The 17416-nt window shown below is 57.4% G+C and overlaps 1 protein-coding gene across 6 annotated transcripts in view; it reads left to right on the top strand.

The window, feature by feature from the left end:
• Nucleotides 1-17416, top strand: part of FAM117A (family with sequence similarity 117 member A) — a 21972-nt gene extending 4556 nt beyond the window's left edge. The window contains exons 1-8 of one of the 6 annotated variants that reach the window (XM_027742332.2): nt 7014-7152; nt 11714-11859; nt 13020-13163; nt 13661-13774; nt 14065-14199; nt 14441-14630; nt 15226-15346; nt 15890-16256. In XM_027742332.2, coding sequence (XP_027598133.1) covers nt 7038-7152; nt 11714-11859; nt 13020-13163; nt 13661-13774; nt 14065-14199; nt 14441-14630; nt 15226-15346; nt 15890-16175 — 1251 coding nt within the window. In that variant the 5' untranslated portion in view covers nt 7014-7037 and the 3' untranslated portion in view covers nt 16176-16256. Of the gene's footprint in view, nt 1-7012; nt 7153-11713; nt 11860-13019; nt 13164-13660; nt 13775-14064; nt 14200-14440; nt 14631-15225; nt 15347-15889 lie in introns of those variants that run through there. The other 5 variants (XM_039387729.1, XM_039387728.1, XM_039387727.1 and 2 more) reach the window with 5 other exon arrangements.

The following is a 17416-nucleotide window of genomic DNA, read 5'->3' as shown; positions in this document are numbered from 1 at the left end:
AATCCAACCAGTTTGGTCCATGGAGTGACTGTTGGGATGGCCTGACACGCTCCAGGATCAAATATCCATCCAACTGGCAGCTTCCTCCTTCCTTTAGGTTCCTGGGAGGCCGGTGAGCTCTGAGTCTGAATGCTGAGGGAGCCAAAAAGCCACCAAACTGAGGGCAAACTGTCCTTGTGGGATGGATGGAGAATGGGAGACATCACAAAATGGGAGCTGTGGCTTTTGCACCACTTAATTGTGGGATATGGTCACTGGCCTTTATACCTCTAATTAGAGGGGGGGAAAAAACCCTGTTTATGCCTCTAATTAGGAAAAAACCATTATCTTAGTTGGAGCAAACATAATTAAAGCTTGGGGTGAGCACTCTTGGTGCTCTGTGGGACTCGTGTCCTGTTAGAAAGTGCTGCAAAATGGCTGTTCCTGGGCTCCTGTGCCAGCTGGAACTGCTGATTTCCTTTGAAACTCCTGCTTTTCTAATTATTCACGGCAAAATAAAGCTCCTTCCCATATGAACTCTTGGCTCCCTGAGCTCCAGGGTGAGCCAAGTAGGTGATTTCCTTCAGCCTCTGTGTTTTTCCTAATTACAGTGTGCCAGTTGTTACCCACAGTCAGAGTTACCTGTGCTTCCCAATGCTGCAATTCCACCTTCTGGAAAGGCTCAGCAGCACTTCTGGGAGGGGAGTTTGTCTTGGGGTAGCCTCGGACCCGTAAGGGGATAATATTTTCTGGTGCCAAATCCAGCCCCTTCTGTGAAGTTTTTGTTTCTATGGCCCATTTTTGGTACTTTCTCCCATTGAATTCAGAGGAGGAGAGGGAGGCAGAGCTGTGGGAGCTGCCAGGCAGGAGCTGGTGCATGAACTGGAGCTTTCATTGCTGCAAACTGGGAAACCAGGGGCTTTGCCTCCCCTAAAAACATAAAGCTTCCTTTAACACCTTCTCCTAAGCAAGATACTCTTCCTTTATTGCATGTTTTACATCTGATTTTTCCAGCCCATGTTACTCTGGGAAATCCTCCTGAGTCTCTGATGTTGGTTAATTCCTGAATCCATGTCTTTGTGCGGGGGAGGAGAGACAAGTTCATCCCTTAGGATGAGCCAGGTGGGATCTCCCAGCGTAAATCCCAGTTCCTGGTGTCCCCCAGGTGTGTCCCTTGGAACACTCCAGTCCCAGCTCCTGCCCCTTGGACAGGGGGCTCCCCCAGCGCCATCAGCACTAAGAAAACTGGGAATCACAAAGAAAACTGGGAATCAAACTTCTGTGTGTGAGGGAGGGATCCTAAGGAGGATAATCCCTCCGTCCCTGCTGTGTGTTTTCCAGGAGAAGCTGTGGGGTCCCAGCAGTGGGAGGAGGAGGAGGATGCAGCAGCAGGTACGGAACAGGTTTGATTGGAGCTGCAGCTCCTGCTTTAAATTGCTTTGGGGATAATTGAGTGACTCCTCTCCCTGTGTCCCTTTCCATGCCCTGTTCCAGGGTTGGCAGTGGACAGGGGTGATTGCTTTGAAGTGCTCTCCTGCTTTCTGGATGATTCACACTGGTAGGAGAGGCTTCCTGCCTTGCCATGACTTAGGGAAAAGCTCCATTTCATAATGTCTCCTTACTCTTAGCAGGGCTTGTGTCTGTTCCCAAAACTCCCACTGTTTTCACTGCAGGCATGACCAGACTGTGAAATAGCTTGGCTGGGCTGGTGAATAATCTCTGAGGCTCTTTTAATAAACTGCAGTTTTATTTATCTTGCTGCTCTTTAGAGCTTTTCATCTCCAAACATTGGAGTGCAGAAACTGTCCAGCAGTGAAACTCAGCCGTGGCTCTTGGGGATAGAGTGGGAGGCAGACAGGCAGGCATTTTTTTACTCCACAGTTTGGAGTGAGAGGAATTTTGTTCAAGGACAATGAGGGAAAGCTTAGCTTGTGTGCTGAGTGACCCTTTGATCTTCCACGTTCATGCTCAGCTGATCAGGACTTTAAATCTAAGCTCTGTCTCCCTCCTCCCCACAGCAAACAGCCAGAAATGTAATCTCCCCTGGGACTGGCCCAGGAGGGCTGGGCTGCAGGGGCGGCTGCTGGGCCCCACACGGGCCCTGTGCCCCTGTCCCTCCTGCAGGGACCCCGGGAGCTCAGGGGGGTGGCACTGGGAGCTCAGGGGGGGGTGGCACTCGGGGGTGGGTGGCACTCAGGGGTGTCTCAGAGGGACAAGGCCAGGCTGTCCCACAGAGTGTGTGACACTCGTGGCTGCAAATCCTGAGGTGTCAAACTGAAAGTAGGTTTAGGTTGGATTCTGGGAGGAATTCTTGGCTGGGAGGGTGGGCAGGGGCTGGGATGGATTTCCCAGGGAAGCTGTGGCTGCCCCTGGATCCCTGGAAATGTCCAAGGCCAGGTTGGACGGGGCTTGGAGCACCTTGGGACAGTGGGAGGTGTCCCTGCCCACGGCAGGGGGTGGCACTGGATGGGCTTTAAGGTCCTTCCAACCCCAACCCACGATCCTGTAATTCTGAAGTGTTTGTAAATGCGGTGAAGTGACTTTGGCTTCCTGAGGCTCTGAAAAGTGGGAGCAGTTCCTGGTGCTGGGCAAGCAGAGGAGGCTCCAGAAGGTGCTGCCCAGCACCTGGAAAGGAGCAGGCAGAGGATGATAAGAGGTTGGATCCTTGACCTGCAGCCCTCGAGCACTTGTAAAAGGTTGTGTTACTGCAGCACTTCATCAGGATCCTTAATTCCAGGGCTGGAGTGCAGCCTGTGGAATGTGGGACCCGAATTCCCTCACGCTCTGGGGTGTGTGTCTGTCAGGGCAGGATAGGGAAGGGCCTCTTCTGCTGCAGATAAATTTGGGGGGCTGATAACGTGCAGCTCAGCTGAGCCCCTTTGATAGGCACCAGCTGGAGCTTTCCTGCCTCCAAATTAACCCAAAATGTGGGGGTTTAAACCTTTGGAGAAAGAAAACTTGGCCTGGAGTCAGAGTGGGCCTTTATTTAATTTGCTCTCCCTTATCTGCAGGGTGAGCTGTGGTGGGAACAGGCAGAGGCCCAGCTGTGTGACCTTCCTTGTGCTGGAACAAAACAGCCCCAGAGCAGGGAATATTTTTAATTTCTCCCAGCTGTGGGTATTGGGTTCTAATCGCTGTGCCCTAAAAAAAGACTGTTCTCAGAGAAACTGAAAGTGAATTTGAATGTTGAGGTTGGGAGGCCCTAAAAAAGCTGAGCCACCACTTCATCAGTGAGACAATAATATGGTCAAAACTTCTCTATTTGGCACTGGTAGCTATTTCTCATGGCAGTTCTATGTTCTTTTGAACACCTGTGCTTGGCAGTTCCCTCTCCGTTTTTTTTCCCTTATATTTAATAACTTTTTACTTTGCTAAGAGTTCTTGTGGACCTTGGGAAGGGAATATTTTTGGGAAGGGTGTCTTTCCTTGAAGAAGCGTCTGTACACGGAGGAGCAGCAGGGATGGATTTACCTCTGGGATAGGGAGAACTGTTAAAACAGACACTTGAGGGCCCTTTTTTTAGTTTAAAACTTCATTTTAAGCTGTGAGGTTGAGTGAATAGGGAAATACTGAAGTGGTTTTTTGGGTAACTCTCAGAAATGCCCCCTCAGTGCTGCTGTTCTGGAATGTTCCCTGCCCACCCTTAGGGCACCCTGGGAACACACCATTGTGCTCTGACCTTATCAGGGATCTCCTGCCCTTATCAGGGATCTGCAGGGCTCCTTCCTGCAAGAGATAGGGCAGTTTGGGGGGGGGCTGATGGGTTTGGGGGCTGAGCAGTTGGAGGGGGATGCTCAGTTTGGGGGGGCTGACCATCTTGGAGGGTGGATGCTCAGTTTGGTGGTTGATCAGTTTGGGGTGGGGAGATGATCAGTTTGATGGGTGGAAGATCAGTTTAGTGAATCAGTTTTGGGGGTGGATGCTCAGTTTGGGGGGGGATGCTCATTTTGGAGGGGGATGCTCCCTTTGGTCCATCCTGTTCCTCCCTCCTCTCCAGCCCCAGATCTGCAGTTTCTGCCCCATCTTTGCTCCCACCTGTAACGGCAACACCTCCCGGGGCTGCTCTGCAGGGAGGAGCTGTTCCTGCCTGGATCCCCCAATGTCCCTGCCTGGATCCCCCGGTGTCCCTGCCTGCATTCCCTGGTATCTCTGCCTGGATCCCCCAATGTCCCTGCTGGATCCCCCGGTGTCCCTGCTGGATCCCTCAGTGTCCCTGCTGGATCCCCCGGTGTCCCTGCTGGATCCCCCGGTGTCCCTGCTGGATCCCCCGGTGTCCCTGCCTGCATTCCCTGGTATCTCTGCCTGGATCCCTCAGTGTCCCTGCCTGGATCCCTCGGTGTCCCTGCCTGCATTCCCTGGTATCTCTGCCTGGATCCCCCGGTGTCCCTGCTGGATCCCACAGTGTCCCTGCTGGATCCCCCGGTGTCCCTGCTGGATCCCCCGGTGTCCCTGCTGGATCCCTCAGTGTCCCTGCTGGATCCCCCGGTGTCCCTGCTGGATCCCACAGTGTCCCTGCTGGATCCCTCAGTGTCCCTGCTGGATCCCCCGGTGTCCCTGCTGGATCCCCCGGTGTCCCTGCTGGATCCCCTGGTGTCCCTGCTGGATCCCCCGGTGTCCCTGCCTGGATCCTGCGGTGTCCCTGCCTGCATTCCCTGGTATCTCTGCCTGGATCCCCCAATGTCCCTGCCTGGATCCCCCAATGTCCCTGCCTGGATCCCCCGGTGTTCCCGATCCCAGCAGCCCTGCTGTGCCCAGGCAGTGCTGCCATGCCCAATCCCCACAGGGACACCACCGGTGCCCCAGGCTGGCACAGGGCCAGGCTGCTGTGCCCCCTCCTGCCCTCCCCTGTCCTTATCTCCCCTCGCCACAGCTCCCCCCTCCTGGGCAGGCACAGCACCCCCACCCTTCACTTGGCCTGAGGTTCCCTTTCCTTCCTGTCCCTGAGCCCTGGGATTGTCTCTCTGGGGTCCAGGCCTGGAGCTGCCACAGGGGGAGTTTGCTCAGAGGGTCAGACTTTATGGACACTGGGAATGGCTCCCCACTGCCCGAGGGCAGGGTTACATGGGATATTGGGAATGGCTCCCCACTGCCCGAGGGCAGGGTGAGATGGGATATTGGGAATGGCTCCCCACTGCCCGAGGGCAGGGTTACATGGGATATTGGGAATGGCTCCCCACTGCCCGAGGGCAGGGTGAGATGGGATATTGGGAGCCAGGGTTAGATGGGATATTGGGAGGGTGGTGAGGGCTGGGATGGATTTCCCAGAGGAGCTGTGCCTGCCCCATCCCTGGCAGTGTCCAAGGCCAGGCTGGAGCACCCTGGGCTGGTGGGAGGTGTCCCTGCAAAAGGAACAAGGTGATCTTTAAAGTCCTTTCCAACCGAAACCATTCTGGAATTCTCTGATTATCTGAGGACTATAAATATGTTTTAGGGGACCAGAAAAAGGAAGAATCCTGTGCTGAGATGTCTTTTCAAGGAATCAGACAGTGTGATCCCAGTTCCAAGGTCTGAATGAAGATGGGATCAGAAATGATGCTCAGGGAGCAGCAGGTCAGGGAATGGTGAGTTGGGGCAGGTTGGAAGCACCTTTTCCACCCTCCAGGTGTGGGACTGCAGGGCCAGATGGAGGAACCTCATCCCGGAAAGGGCTGTGGGGCCCCATTCCCCAAAAACCTGTCCTTTAGTACTTCCAGCTTCAACTTCACCTCCCCAAAATCCTGAGCATTCCTATTGTCCTACCCAGGAACTGCTGTTCCTGAGGCAGTTTCCCCCTTTCTGGCTCATTCCTGAGCCCACAAACAGGTCTGTCCCCAGACAGATATATATATATAAAATATAAAAATATATATTAATATATATATTATATATTTTTTGTATCTTTATGTATTTTTGTTTTATACGTTACATATTATGTATATGTATGATATATTACATATTATATATATATATATATATTTTTATATATCTATATTATCTCTTCCTTCAGCCTGGGAGGGGCTGCAGGGGGATATCTGGGGTTTCAGATGGTTCAGGGGGTGGGTGCCCCAAACTGGGAGTTCTCTCAGCAGTAGAACTTTGGGGGTGAGAGTTTTCCACAGCAGGTTTTTCTGGTTTCAAGGCAAATAACTTGTTGTGCCCCGTGCTCAGAGCAGGGCTTGGGGAAGGGGAAAAAACCCTAAAAGGTGGTGAAAGGGAAAAAAATCCTAAAGAGGTGGTGAGAGGGGAAAATCCCTGAAAAGATGGTGAAAGGGAGAAACCCTTAAAAAGATGGTAAAAGAGAAAAATTCCTAAAAACTGGTAGAAGGGAAAAATCCATAAAAAGTTGGTGAAAGGAAAAAAAAGTCCCTAAAAAGACAGTAAAGGGGAAAAATTATTAAAAACTGGGAAAAGGGAAAAATCCGGGAAAACTGGTCAACAGCTCCTGAGCCTCTCAGCCATGGGGCTGGAGCCGGGGCCGTGGAGCCGGGTGCCGATGGCCCGCACGGTAATTTTGGACTGATTTTGGGCTTTTTTGCCTCATTTTGCGGCTCTCGTTCATCGCCGCTTCCCCGGGGATGGGAAAGCCCGGGACGGCCGTGCCCGGTGCTTCCAGGGATGGGGTGGGAGGGGGACGAGGCGGGATCAGGATCAGGATCAGGATCAGGATCAGGATTAGGATTGGGATTAGGATCGGGATCGGGATCGGTTCCCACCCCCCGAAAGGTGAAAGAGGAACCGGCCCCGCCCACGTGACTCGTCACCGCGTGGGCTCTGCCCTGCGCTGATTGGCTGAGGCGCTGCTGTGGGCGGGGGGCAAAGGGCGTGGCTTCGCGCGCCCCTCTCTCTATGATTGGCTCTGCCGCCAGCAGTGACGCCTCCTGGCGGTCCTGATTGGCCGCCGCCGCGGCGCGTGCGAGGCGGAGCGCGCCGTGCGCTCTCATTGGCTTCCCTTCGGTGTGGGCGGGGCGCCGGCAGCTGGGCAGCCAATGAGCGCCGCGCTGCGCCCTCAGGCCCCGCCCCCGAGCGCTCATAAGGGGCGCGAGCGTTGCGGGGGGCTCAGAGCGGCGGGCGGGCGGGCCATGGCGGGAGTGGGTGCTGCGCCCTCCGGCCGCGCCGGCCCCGGGGGGCTGCACCCGCTCCGCGCCACCGTCCCCTTCCAACTGCAGCAGCGCCGCGGAGACGGGGCCCGCGCAGGTAACGGGGGGACCCGCGTGGCCCCGGCACCCGCAGAGCACCGGGGGTTGTGGATTGGCCCCCAGCGTGGGGGCTCCGAAACGGCCCCTCCGCCCCCGGCACCGGACCGGGGGGTCCCGGGGCTGTGCGGGCAGGGCCGGGCTCAGCGATCCGTGTGCCCCCGAGGCTTCTCCGCAGTGATGGTGCGGGGGTGGACGCGAAAGGGAAGCGGGAGAAGCGAGGGCAGAGCTGCGGGGACAGGGACAGGGAGCGAGGGGACTCTCGGCCCCCCTGGACGGGCCCGGGCTCTGAGCTGGGACCCCCGAGGGCGGGCACCGAGCCCCTGCTGCTTCTCCCCTGACAAGGAGTTGCCCGTTTCGAGGCGGTTTCACCAAAAAAGCCCCAAAAACCCGAGCCCTGTGTTTTGTGCAGCTGATCCGTCTCGATAAAAAGCAGGAATTCGGTTTGCCCCGATGGTAATTCGTCCCTAATTGCACTTCTGAGCTCTCCCTGACCGCTTCAGGAATGCTTAAATATAACTTTTTAGCGGCCTAATAATAGTCTTTGGCTTTTCTCTCTCTGTGTGTGTGTGTTACTTTTGGCAGTTCCCGGGGCTGCTCTTGGATGCGGGGTTGCTGCTTGGCTGCTCGTTATCTCACGGAGTATTAAAATAGCAGTGAAACGCTTTTGGGGTTAAACGTGAGATCAGAGCTGTGGGACAGGGGGAGAGATCTCTCCAGCTGAATTCGGTGGCGTCTGCCCGGTGCTGGTCCCTCGCTCGGTGCAGGGGGTGTTTAATCTGCTCTGCTGGGAATTCCCCCGGGAGAATGAATGGCCCTTCCCGAAGTGTCCCTGCTCCCGGCTCCCTCCTTCCTGCCGCTGGCAGGGCTGGGATCGATCAGAGGAGCTGTTAAAAAGCTTTCTGCTCAATTTACACTTGAAACGAGTTAATGAAATAATCCTTTCGAGTGCCAGCCTCCCCCTCTCGGCGAAATCGAGGTGAAGCTGCTGTTAATTGGGCAATTACTTTGCTGTGCAGAGAAAATCGAGGAAATCCCGGAGGAATGGGAGCCGGGCTGTCATCCCTGGGCTCTGTTGGAGCTCTGGGCTGTCCCTGCTCCAGAGTTCCATGGATCCCATGCAGCTTTCCCAGGGCAAAGTGGCCGGAGCTCCATTCCTTCCTGGCTCTGTGCCTCGCTGTGCAGGCTCTGGGAGCTTGGATTTTTCCTCTTGCTCATCCCAGTGGTTTCCTTGCAGCTCTGGAAGGGTTGGAGTTCCCATTGCTCTCCTCCCTTCCATGTGCTCCCGGACTGTGTGGGAGCTACAGCACAAACTGGGCAGGATTGAACCCAAAACTGGGATGATGGGAATTTGTCTCCTCACACTCCTGCTCCTTTTGGGAGCTCAGCATGGAAATGCTGAGATTTATCCCATCTTTCCTGGTTTGGCTCTGCTGCCTGAGCCCTTCCAGGGCCGGGGATCCCGGTGGGTTTGGATAAGGGCTGATCCTGAGCTGATCCTGGGCTGCTCTGGGAACGCAGGACCCCACTGAGCTGAGGAGCAGCTGCTGAGCCTCTCCAAGGGCCTCCCTGAAAGGAGAAGCTGGGAGTGCTGGGAAGGAGCTCCAGGGGGGGTTGAAAAGGCCTGGATGTGCTGTTTGGGAATCCTGGGGGTCAGGGGTGGGTTTGAAATCCTTCTGTCTGCAGGGATGGGAGAGAGCTGGATCCTCCTCAGGGGCAGATCCCTGGGATCCCTTTGTCCAGGGGAGCTGCTGCTGGGACAGGTGGGATGAGCTCTGGGAGTTCTCTGGGATTGGGATGAGCTCTGTGTGTTCCCTGGGGCTTCACTCCTGATCCAGGTGATGGGGAATCCTGGGAGCTCCTCAATTCTCCAGGATCTGAGTGAGCAGCTCCTCAAAATCTAAAGTCTGAACAAGTTTTTGCTTGTTCCTAACCCTCTCCCATTGCTCCTGAGAGCGTTTTCCTGGTTGTCCCTTGAATTCCAGAGGTAAAGCCACCCAGCCAGCCTGGGTCCATGGGGAGGGGGTGGCCTGGCTTGGAGATCCCACCGGAGCTGTGCCTCCCATCAGCCTGGATTTAGGAAACTTCCCCCGAAGGGCTTTGATGGTGCAGGAATTCCTCAGATGGTTTTGGCATTTCAAAGCCAAACTTGGAAGGAATTAAGTGGAAGGTGAAGAGTTCAGCTCTGGTTCTCCCAAACAACCCTGAAAAAACATTGGAGAACTGCTGGTGTCCCCCAGGAATTCCCTCAGGGATCTCTCCAGATGCTGTGTCCTTTGGGAAGCTCCTTCCAGCTGTTCTCCGCTAACCAGGGACGTGATTACAAAGCCTGGAATTCCTTCCCTTGTGCTCCCAGGCCACTGGTGATGCCCTCTGGGGTGGAGCAGCAAAGCTGGGCTCTGTCCCACGGGATCCCTTTCCCTCGGGGTTTGGCTCCTTCCTGGGGGGTTTGAGGGCTGGGGTTTGGGGACAGCAGGTACTTTTTGGGGTGTTTTTGGCAGGGCCAGGGTGGTTTAACCCCAGCTTGGCCTCTCCCTGGCAGGATTTCAGCTCTGGAGTTGTTTCTGAACTCCTGGACACTGGGCTGGGCTGGGCAATCCTGGCCTGCCAGGGGGATTTCCCTGCGCTCCCAAACAAATCTGCTGCTTTAGGCAGAGGGATTATTGGGCTCAAACACTGAGAGGGACCTGGAGCCCATCCTCTGCAGAGCCTGAGGGCACTGAGGAGGGCTGTGTGTGTTACCTTTGCATCCAGCTGTAAATTCCAGGTTCCTTCTCCTTCCTAAAGCCCCTTCCCGTGGGAATTGTTCTTTTTCTCCACCCACCCGCTGGTTGTTTTACCCCAGCATTGCCACTGGATGTAAATTCTCTTGCACTTGGGGTGAAAGGAGCTTTCTCTCCATGAAATCTTAAAGCTCATGATGAGCCAGGAAGCTGAAAACTGAATCCAGACCCACTGGATACACCTTGGCATGACAGAATCCCTGGAAAGCCTCCCTACCTGGCCAAGGCTCAGCCCATCATGGTTAAATTATATTTCGTTATATTTGAGTGTGTTATTTGATACTTGATCAGTTTAGGATGGCCCTTCAGGGCCACACTCCACGAGTGTCAGGGCTGAACAGCAGGTCTCCACATTTCTGAGAACTCTGGTGCTGAAAGGTCTGTGAAATCCGGGGGGGAAGGAAGGAACTTTCACAACTGTCAGGAAAGTAGAAATGGGAACTTTATTTTCTCCTTGCATCGTTTTTGGTTCAGCACCGAGGAGGATTCCTGAGGAAAAGGGGCCCTGGAAGTGTTTAAGAGTTTGCTGGAGACTCTTTTTTCTTGGTTCAGGGGCTGGGCTGGGCTGGGCTGGAGAGGCTGTTTAGGAAGTTCTGAGCTCGTGGGTTGGGAAAGAGGAGGGATAAGGAAAATTTCCACCTCCAGCACTGAGCTCTTGTCCCTTTTAACCCCATTTCCTGCTCTGGTCTGGGGCTGCTCCAGGGCCTTGGGAGCGGCCAAGTGGCTCCTGGAGATAGGGCTGGGCCTGTTATCCAGCAGCTCCAGAGGCCCAGGCACAGAAAAGGGCCCCAACCCTGGGGCTCGTGGCCAAGGGGCAACTGGGGCTCCCTGGAGGGCTGGGAGAGCCCGGGCTGGGAAAGGGACACTCCAGCTGCCTCCTCCTCCTCCTCCTCCTCCTCCTCCCTCCCCAGCCCTCAGGGCTTCCCTCAAACCACCCAAACTGTTCAGGAGCAGCTCCACTCCATGGGAAGGAATCCCAGGTGATCCACTGGAATGTCTGATGGGGATTTCGTGGAGCCACCCAAGGGCTGCAGGGAAATCTGAGCTTAGAGGAGCAACCCTGGGGTCAGTGGGAACAGTCTGGGATCAGTGGGAACGATCTGGGATCGGTGGGAACAATCCCTCAGGGATCAGTGTGAATAATCCCTCAGGGATTAGTGGGAACAGTCTGGGATCAGTGGGAACAGTCTCTTGGATCTGTGTGCACACTCCCTCCGGGATAACCAGGAACACTTGTGGGGCAGAGGAGCACGTGGAGGGTGCCCCTCACCCCGAGCCCACCCTGCTCCAGTGGGGTTCCCACTCCTCGTTTTCCAGCCCGGACTGGGAGCAGCACCTCTGGGAGCAGCACCTTTGGGAGCAGCACCTCTCCATTCCCTTGGCAGGGAAGTGCTGCTGGTGCGAGGGTGGGAATTCCCTGGGCACGATGGGAGCAGCAGGACCCTGATTCCCAAAACCAGGCTGTGTGTGCCCATGTCCCTGCAGTGCCCTGGGCTGGTCCCTGTGCCAGTATCCCGTTATTCCAGTGCAGCTGTTTGGTGTTCCAATGGCTCTGGAAGCTCATGTCCCTCTCTCTCTCTCTCTCCCAGCCAGTGTTCCCTGTGCCAGTATCCCGTTATTCCAGTGCAGCTGTTTGGTGTTCCAATGGCTCTGGAAGCTCATGTCCCTCTCTCTCTCCCAGCCAGTGTTCCCTGTGCCTGTATCCCGTTATTCCAGTGCAGCTGTTTGGTGTTCCAATGGCTCTGGAAGCTCATGTCCCTCTCTCTCTCTCTCTCCCAGCCAGTGTTCCCTGTGCCATGGCCCTGGAGCAGCCGGGCCGTTCCCGCCGGACCTGCTCCCTGGACCCCCTCCTGGGCTCGTACCTGCTGGGACAGTGGCCCCGGGACAGGGACACCCCCCCCTGCACCAGGGACAAAGCCACCCAGGTAGGGACACGGGCGGGAATTCCCAGCGGGAACGTTCTGGGAAGGGTTTTTATCCTTTGTGCTGCTCAGCTCCGGCTGAGGGGACAGAGCTGGAGTTCCCTGGGCCTGGGTTGGAGGCCTCTTCCCTCTCCAGGACTGGCTTTATATGGCAATAGAAATAACTTTGTAAGATGTGCCTGGGGACTGCTCCGAGCCCGGAGAGGGCCGAGGGCAGGGAAGGAAGTTCACTCCCTTTGCTGATCACATTCCCAGCCCTGATTCCATGGATTGCAGAGCAGAGCTGCTCTTTGGGAACACAGGGAGAGCTGCCAGTCCTGGGGCTGGGGGCTGGGAGCTGGGAGCTGGGGGAGGCAGCTGCTCCCTCTGTGCTCCATCTGCAGCCCAAAGCCCGGGATTGGGTTCACCCTGGAGCTCCAGAACTGAGGAACTGAGGCCTCCCAGCCAGCTGGGTGTTCCCAGAGCTGGGGGAGGCTTTTCCCCTCGGTGTCTCCGTGCAGGAAGTGCCTGATCCCTCTGATCCCTGTGTCACAGGGGCAGGAGTGTCCCCAGAGGGGGGGTTGGTGTCCCTTGTCTCACTGTGGTGACTGAGCTGCTGCCTTGGGGCAGCTCTCCTGCCCTGTGTCCATGAGCTCCAGTTTCCCAGCAGGCACAAATCCGGCCAAACTGGCCCAAATAAACATGGGAATGTCTTAAATGTACATTGGGGCCATGGAGATGATCTCAGGGATCCCTGGGAGAACTGGGGATGTTCCCCTGGAGAACAGAAGGCTCCAGGGACACCTCAGGGCCCCTTCCAGGGCCTAAAGGGGCTCCAGGAGAGCTGGAGAGGGACCTGGGACAAGGGATGGAGGGACAGGACACAGGGAATGGGTTTGAACTGAGAGTAGGATTAGGTGGGATATTGGGAAGAAATTCCTCCCTGGGAGGGTGGATTTCCCAGAGGAGCTGTGGCTGCCCCATCCCTGGCAGTGTCCAAGGCCAGGCTGGTGGAAGGTGTCCCTGCCCTTGGGGCAGGACCTGGCTGTGCTCTGAGGTCCCTCCAGCCCAACCCATTCCCCAGTTCCACGATTACTGAGCCTCGTGTTGACGAGGGGAGACGGGCCCAGGGCAGGGGGTGATCCCAGCGCCTGCAGGCTCCAGGAGCAGCCTCTGAGGCCCTGCCCTGTGATTGTCCTCAGCCCTGTGATTGTCCTCAGCCCTGTGAGTGTCCTGAGCCCTGTTTCTCGCCCCAGACCCCGCAGTCGTGGCCCGAGGCGGCGGCAGGGCCGGGCAGTGCCAGGGGCGGCTCCGAGCACCGGCGGGAGGTAACGGAGACCCCGGGCTGGGAGGGAGGGAGGGAGCCAGGAGAGCTTTGGGAACGAGCCCTCAGCCCTTGTCCCAGCCCTGACCCCGGGATCCAGGTGCAGGGGGATTTGTGGCTTCCCTCTGGGGCGGCTCAGGGTGCTGGGAGTGGGTCCAGCAGGGAATCCTCCCTCTGGGTGGAGGATAACCCGGATCCACCACGGAACAGCTCTGCCCACGCTGCAGCAGCACAGGGGGACGAGGCCTTGGGAGAACTCCAGGCCCATCCTTGGAGCTGCTGCTCCTGGGATTGTGTCTGCTCTGGCACTGCCAAAGGGGCCAAGGGGGAGGAGGAGGATGGGTTTGGAGAGGTGTGGGTTGGGGGGGTTGGTTTGGAGAGGTGTTGGCTTGAGGAGGTGTTGGTTTGGGGGGGTTGGTTTGGGGAAGGTGTTGTTTGGGGGGGTTGTTTGGGGCTGTTGTCCCTGGTCTCCTGCTCCCCCACTGATCCCGAGTGTCCCAGATTGCCAAGCTGAAGCAGCAGCTCCAGCGCACAAAGCTCAGCGGCAGGAATGGGAAGGAGAGGGAGAAGAGCTGCCCATTCCCAGGGGATCACACGCTCCGTGGATCACTCCAGGTACATCCACACCCCCCCTGCTCCCTGTCCCCCCATCCCAGTGAGGGGCAGAGCAAAATCCCCCTGGGAAGGGCCCCAAACCTCCTGGGCTGTGCTTTCCTCAGGCCTCTCGTGCCCGAGGAGGGAGGATTTCTCCTCCTCTCCAGCACATTCCCAGGATTTCCTCGGCACTCAGGGAGTTCACAGGACTGTCCTGTCAGTGTTCCCCAGCCCGGGGGGCTCTGGCTGAGCCCTGGGAGCTGAGGGTGTGCAGATCCAGCTCTGACTCCCGGCATTCCCGACTCTTGCAGGACTCTCCCTCGGGCTTCCCTTCTCCATGTCCCGTCCTGAGGCTCAGCCCCTGCCTGCACAGGAGCCTGGAAGGGCTGAACCAGGAGCTGGAGGAGGTGTTTGTGAGGGAACAGGGAGATGAGGAGCTGCTGAGGGTGAGTGAAGGTCACGGACTGTCTGGAATCTTCTCCTGGAAACCCTTCCCTCCTAGAGCTCTGCCTGGTTCTGTTTCTCAGCCCTGGGGACAAGTCCCCATGTCCAGGTTTATGATGGAATCACAGAATCTCCTAAGTGGGAAGGGATCCACGAGGATCCACAGAGTTCCTGCCCTGCAGGTCAAAGCTCTCCCAGGTGCCAGGGGGTTTCCTGCTCCTCTAATCCTTTGCTCCCTCCCAGATCCTGGATGTCCCAGACGGGCACAGGGCGCCGGCGCCCGCCCAGCCAGACCCCCTGGACACCCCCCTGGACACCCCCCTGGCCCTGGAGCCGGGAAGTGGCAGCTGGAACAGCCTCTCCCTGTCCCCCTCCCCATCCCTGCAGAGCCCGGGAAGGCCCTCGGAGGCACAGCCGGAGCCAAAGGAGAAAGGTGAGCATGGAAAAGGGCTGGGAAATCTGGGGACACTGAGGGGGGGCAGAGCTCCTGGGCTGCTCCTCCCTGGCTGTGGGATGGGCTGGAAGTGGAGCTGAGGTGGGAGACAGTCCTGGGAATTTGGAGTTACAGCTCCAGGAGTTCCCCTCCTCCATGGGGGTGCTTTCCAGGCTGTGAGCTGGGATGTGGCTTTGGGAATATCCTGAGCTGGGAGGGACCCACAGGGATCATCCAGCCCAACCCCTGGCCCTGCCCAGGACACCCCAAAATTCCCCCCATCCCTCAGAGCATTGTCCAAACCCTCCTGCAGCTCTGGCAGCCTTGGGGCTGTGCCCACTGCCCTGGGGAGCCTGGCCAGTGCCTAACCAGCCTCTGGGGGAAGAACCTTTTCCCAAAATCCATAATATCCATCCTAACCCTCCCCTGACAAAGCTCCAGCCATTCTCCTGTCCCTGCTCCAGGGAGCAGAGCTCAGCCTCTTCTCCACCTGAACATTCCATAACCTGCAGCCCTGGGGGGTCTGAAAGAACATGTTCCCTGTTGGATTCCTCTTTGGAAAACTATTCCAAATCCTCTTTCCCTTCCCTCCCAGAGGGGAGCAGCCCTTCTCCAGTGCTGGCCTTTGCCTCCTCCCCTCGTCCCAACCACAGCTACGTGTTCAAGCGGGAGCCTCCCGAGGGCTGCGAGAGAGTCCGAGCCTTCGAGGAGACCCTGTGAGTGTGGGGGGCCCTTGGAAAATGCTGGATGATCCCATGGGATGCTGGGCAGGGGCAGCTGAGGCTCCTGGGAAAGCAGGGATGGGGGAAAAGGCTCCCATGGAAAAGGCTGCTCGGGGCCTGGGGACCGGAGCTGGAGGGAGGAGTGCTGGGAGGACCCCGGGATTCCTGCACTTCCCAGGCCTCTTGAGGGGGAGATGGTTCTCCCCTAAATCAATCCATGGGATCTCCTGAAGATCGGTGGGATCTCCTATAAGTCGGTGGGATCTCCTATAAATCAGTGGGGTCTCCTATAAATCAATGGGATCTCCTATAAATCAATGGGGTCTCCTATAAGTGAGTGGGATCTCCTATAAATCAGTGGGATCTCCTATAAATCAGTGGGATCTCCCCCAGATCAGTGGGATTCAAGGCCAGCAGCCCCTGGGTACCCGCTCCCAGCAGCAGCTGCTCTTGGCACATCCCCTGTTCTCCCTGTGCCTGCTGAGCCTTTCCCTTGGGAATTGCTGTCCCTAATCCGTGCCCTCTGTGTCCCCTCAGCTGCTCCAGCCCATCCCAGCCTTTCCAGCCTTCCTGCCCGGACAAGAACAAGGTTCACTTCACCCCCTCAGGCTCCGCCTTCTGCCCCGTTCGCCTGGTGCAGCCGCTCTTCCCGAATGTGGGATTCCTCTTCCGGGGCTTCCCGGCTCCCCCTGGCCCTGGCACGGGCCCCTTCCCCTCCTGCCAGCCCCCCCCGGCCCCCTCGGCTCCCGCCCGGAATTGCGAGCCCTGGAAGCGCGGCCAGGCCGAGGAGGGCGTCGTGTTCCAGAGCTCCCTCGTGGCGTGAATCCCTTGGGAAGGGCGGCACCGGCACCTCCGGCTCCTCAGTGCCCTGGAGGTGGGATGTGGCAGCCCCTGGGATCGGGAATGGGGGCAGAATTCCCCCCAGGATGGCAGAGACTGGGAAGGACAACGTGCCGTGGATCCCTCGCTGCCGGGGGGCTCGTTCCTGGAGCCTCCCCAGTCCAAAGCACTTTCCCGGGTTGGATTGTCCTTGTTCCCTGGGGGAAGAGCAGAGGCAAATCCCTGCTCCTCTGGGAATGAGGGGGAGCTGGGAAGACTCAGGTGGGGCTTCCCAGCACCTCCTGTCCCTGCTGGGACTGGGGAGAAGGGGCTGGAGCTGCCTTTGGAAGTGCCAGGCTGGAATTGTCCCTGCACAGCTCTGGTCTCTCAGGGAGGGCGGGAGAGCAGCAGATTCCTGGCTGTGCCTCCCCTTCCCTGCTCCAAACCTGGAGCCTCCATGGATCTCCTGGACTTTGTGTGGCTGAGGGTGACGTTGAGCTGCTCTCCCTGTCTTCCCTGCCCTTCCAGGAGCCTGGTGCTGCAGGGAGAGGGCATGGAAGTGGGACCTGGCAGCACACACAGATCCTGCTGCTTCCCAAAGAAACTTCCTGAGCCAAGAGCCTGGATGGGGCTGGGGGTGAAGAGAGGTCCAGGACCCTCAGCCTCATCCAGGGGGATCCAGGACTCTTGGCCTTATCCAGGGGGGTTCTGGGACCCTCAGCCCCATTTGAGGGGATTCCAGAACCTTTGGCCTCATCCAGGGGGATCCAGAACCCTTGGCCTTATCCAGAGGGATCTGGGACCCTCAGCCTCGTCCAGGAGAGGTCTGGGACCCTCAGCCTTATCCAGGGGTGTTCCAAGACCTTTGGCCTCATCCAGGGGGATCCAGGACCCTCGGCCTCCCCAGGGCTGGACTCTGTGCAGGATCAGGAGCCACATCCAGCAGCTCCACCCTGTGATGCCTTTGGAGTTCCCTCACACAGAGCAGGGACTGTGGAGCCTCTTCCCAGCAGGAGCTGGGACCTGTGTCCTGTTCCAGGGGCTCTGGGATGTTTTGGAGCTGCTGCTTTTCTCGTTCCTGGTGTAGAAACTCTTTTATTTTCTTCCAAAGACACTTATTTTTGCAGCCATTTGAGGTTTGTGTTTTACATCCTGTGAAGAGGAACCTTCCCCCTGCAGCTCCTGCCTGGTGGTCACAGGGGGGGGTTTGGGGGGTTATTTTTTGCAAATGCTGGGAATGCTGGT

This window comes from Pipra filicauda, unplaced genomic scaffold (genome assembly GCF_003945595.2).
Source record: "Pipra filicauda isolate LSUMZ 115617 unplaced genomic scaffold, ASM394559v2 scaffold586_size332294_pilon, whole genome shotgun sequence".
NCBI classification, from domain to species: Eukaryota; Metazoa; Chordata; class Aves; order Passeriformes; family Pipridae; genus Pipra; species Pipra filicauda.
Note: the sequence above shows the minus strand (reverse complement) of the source record. Positions and strands in the feature narration are given on the sequence as shown.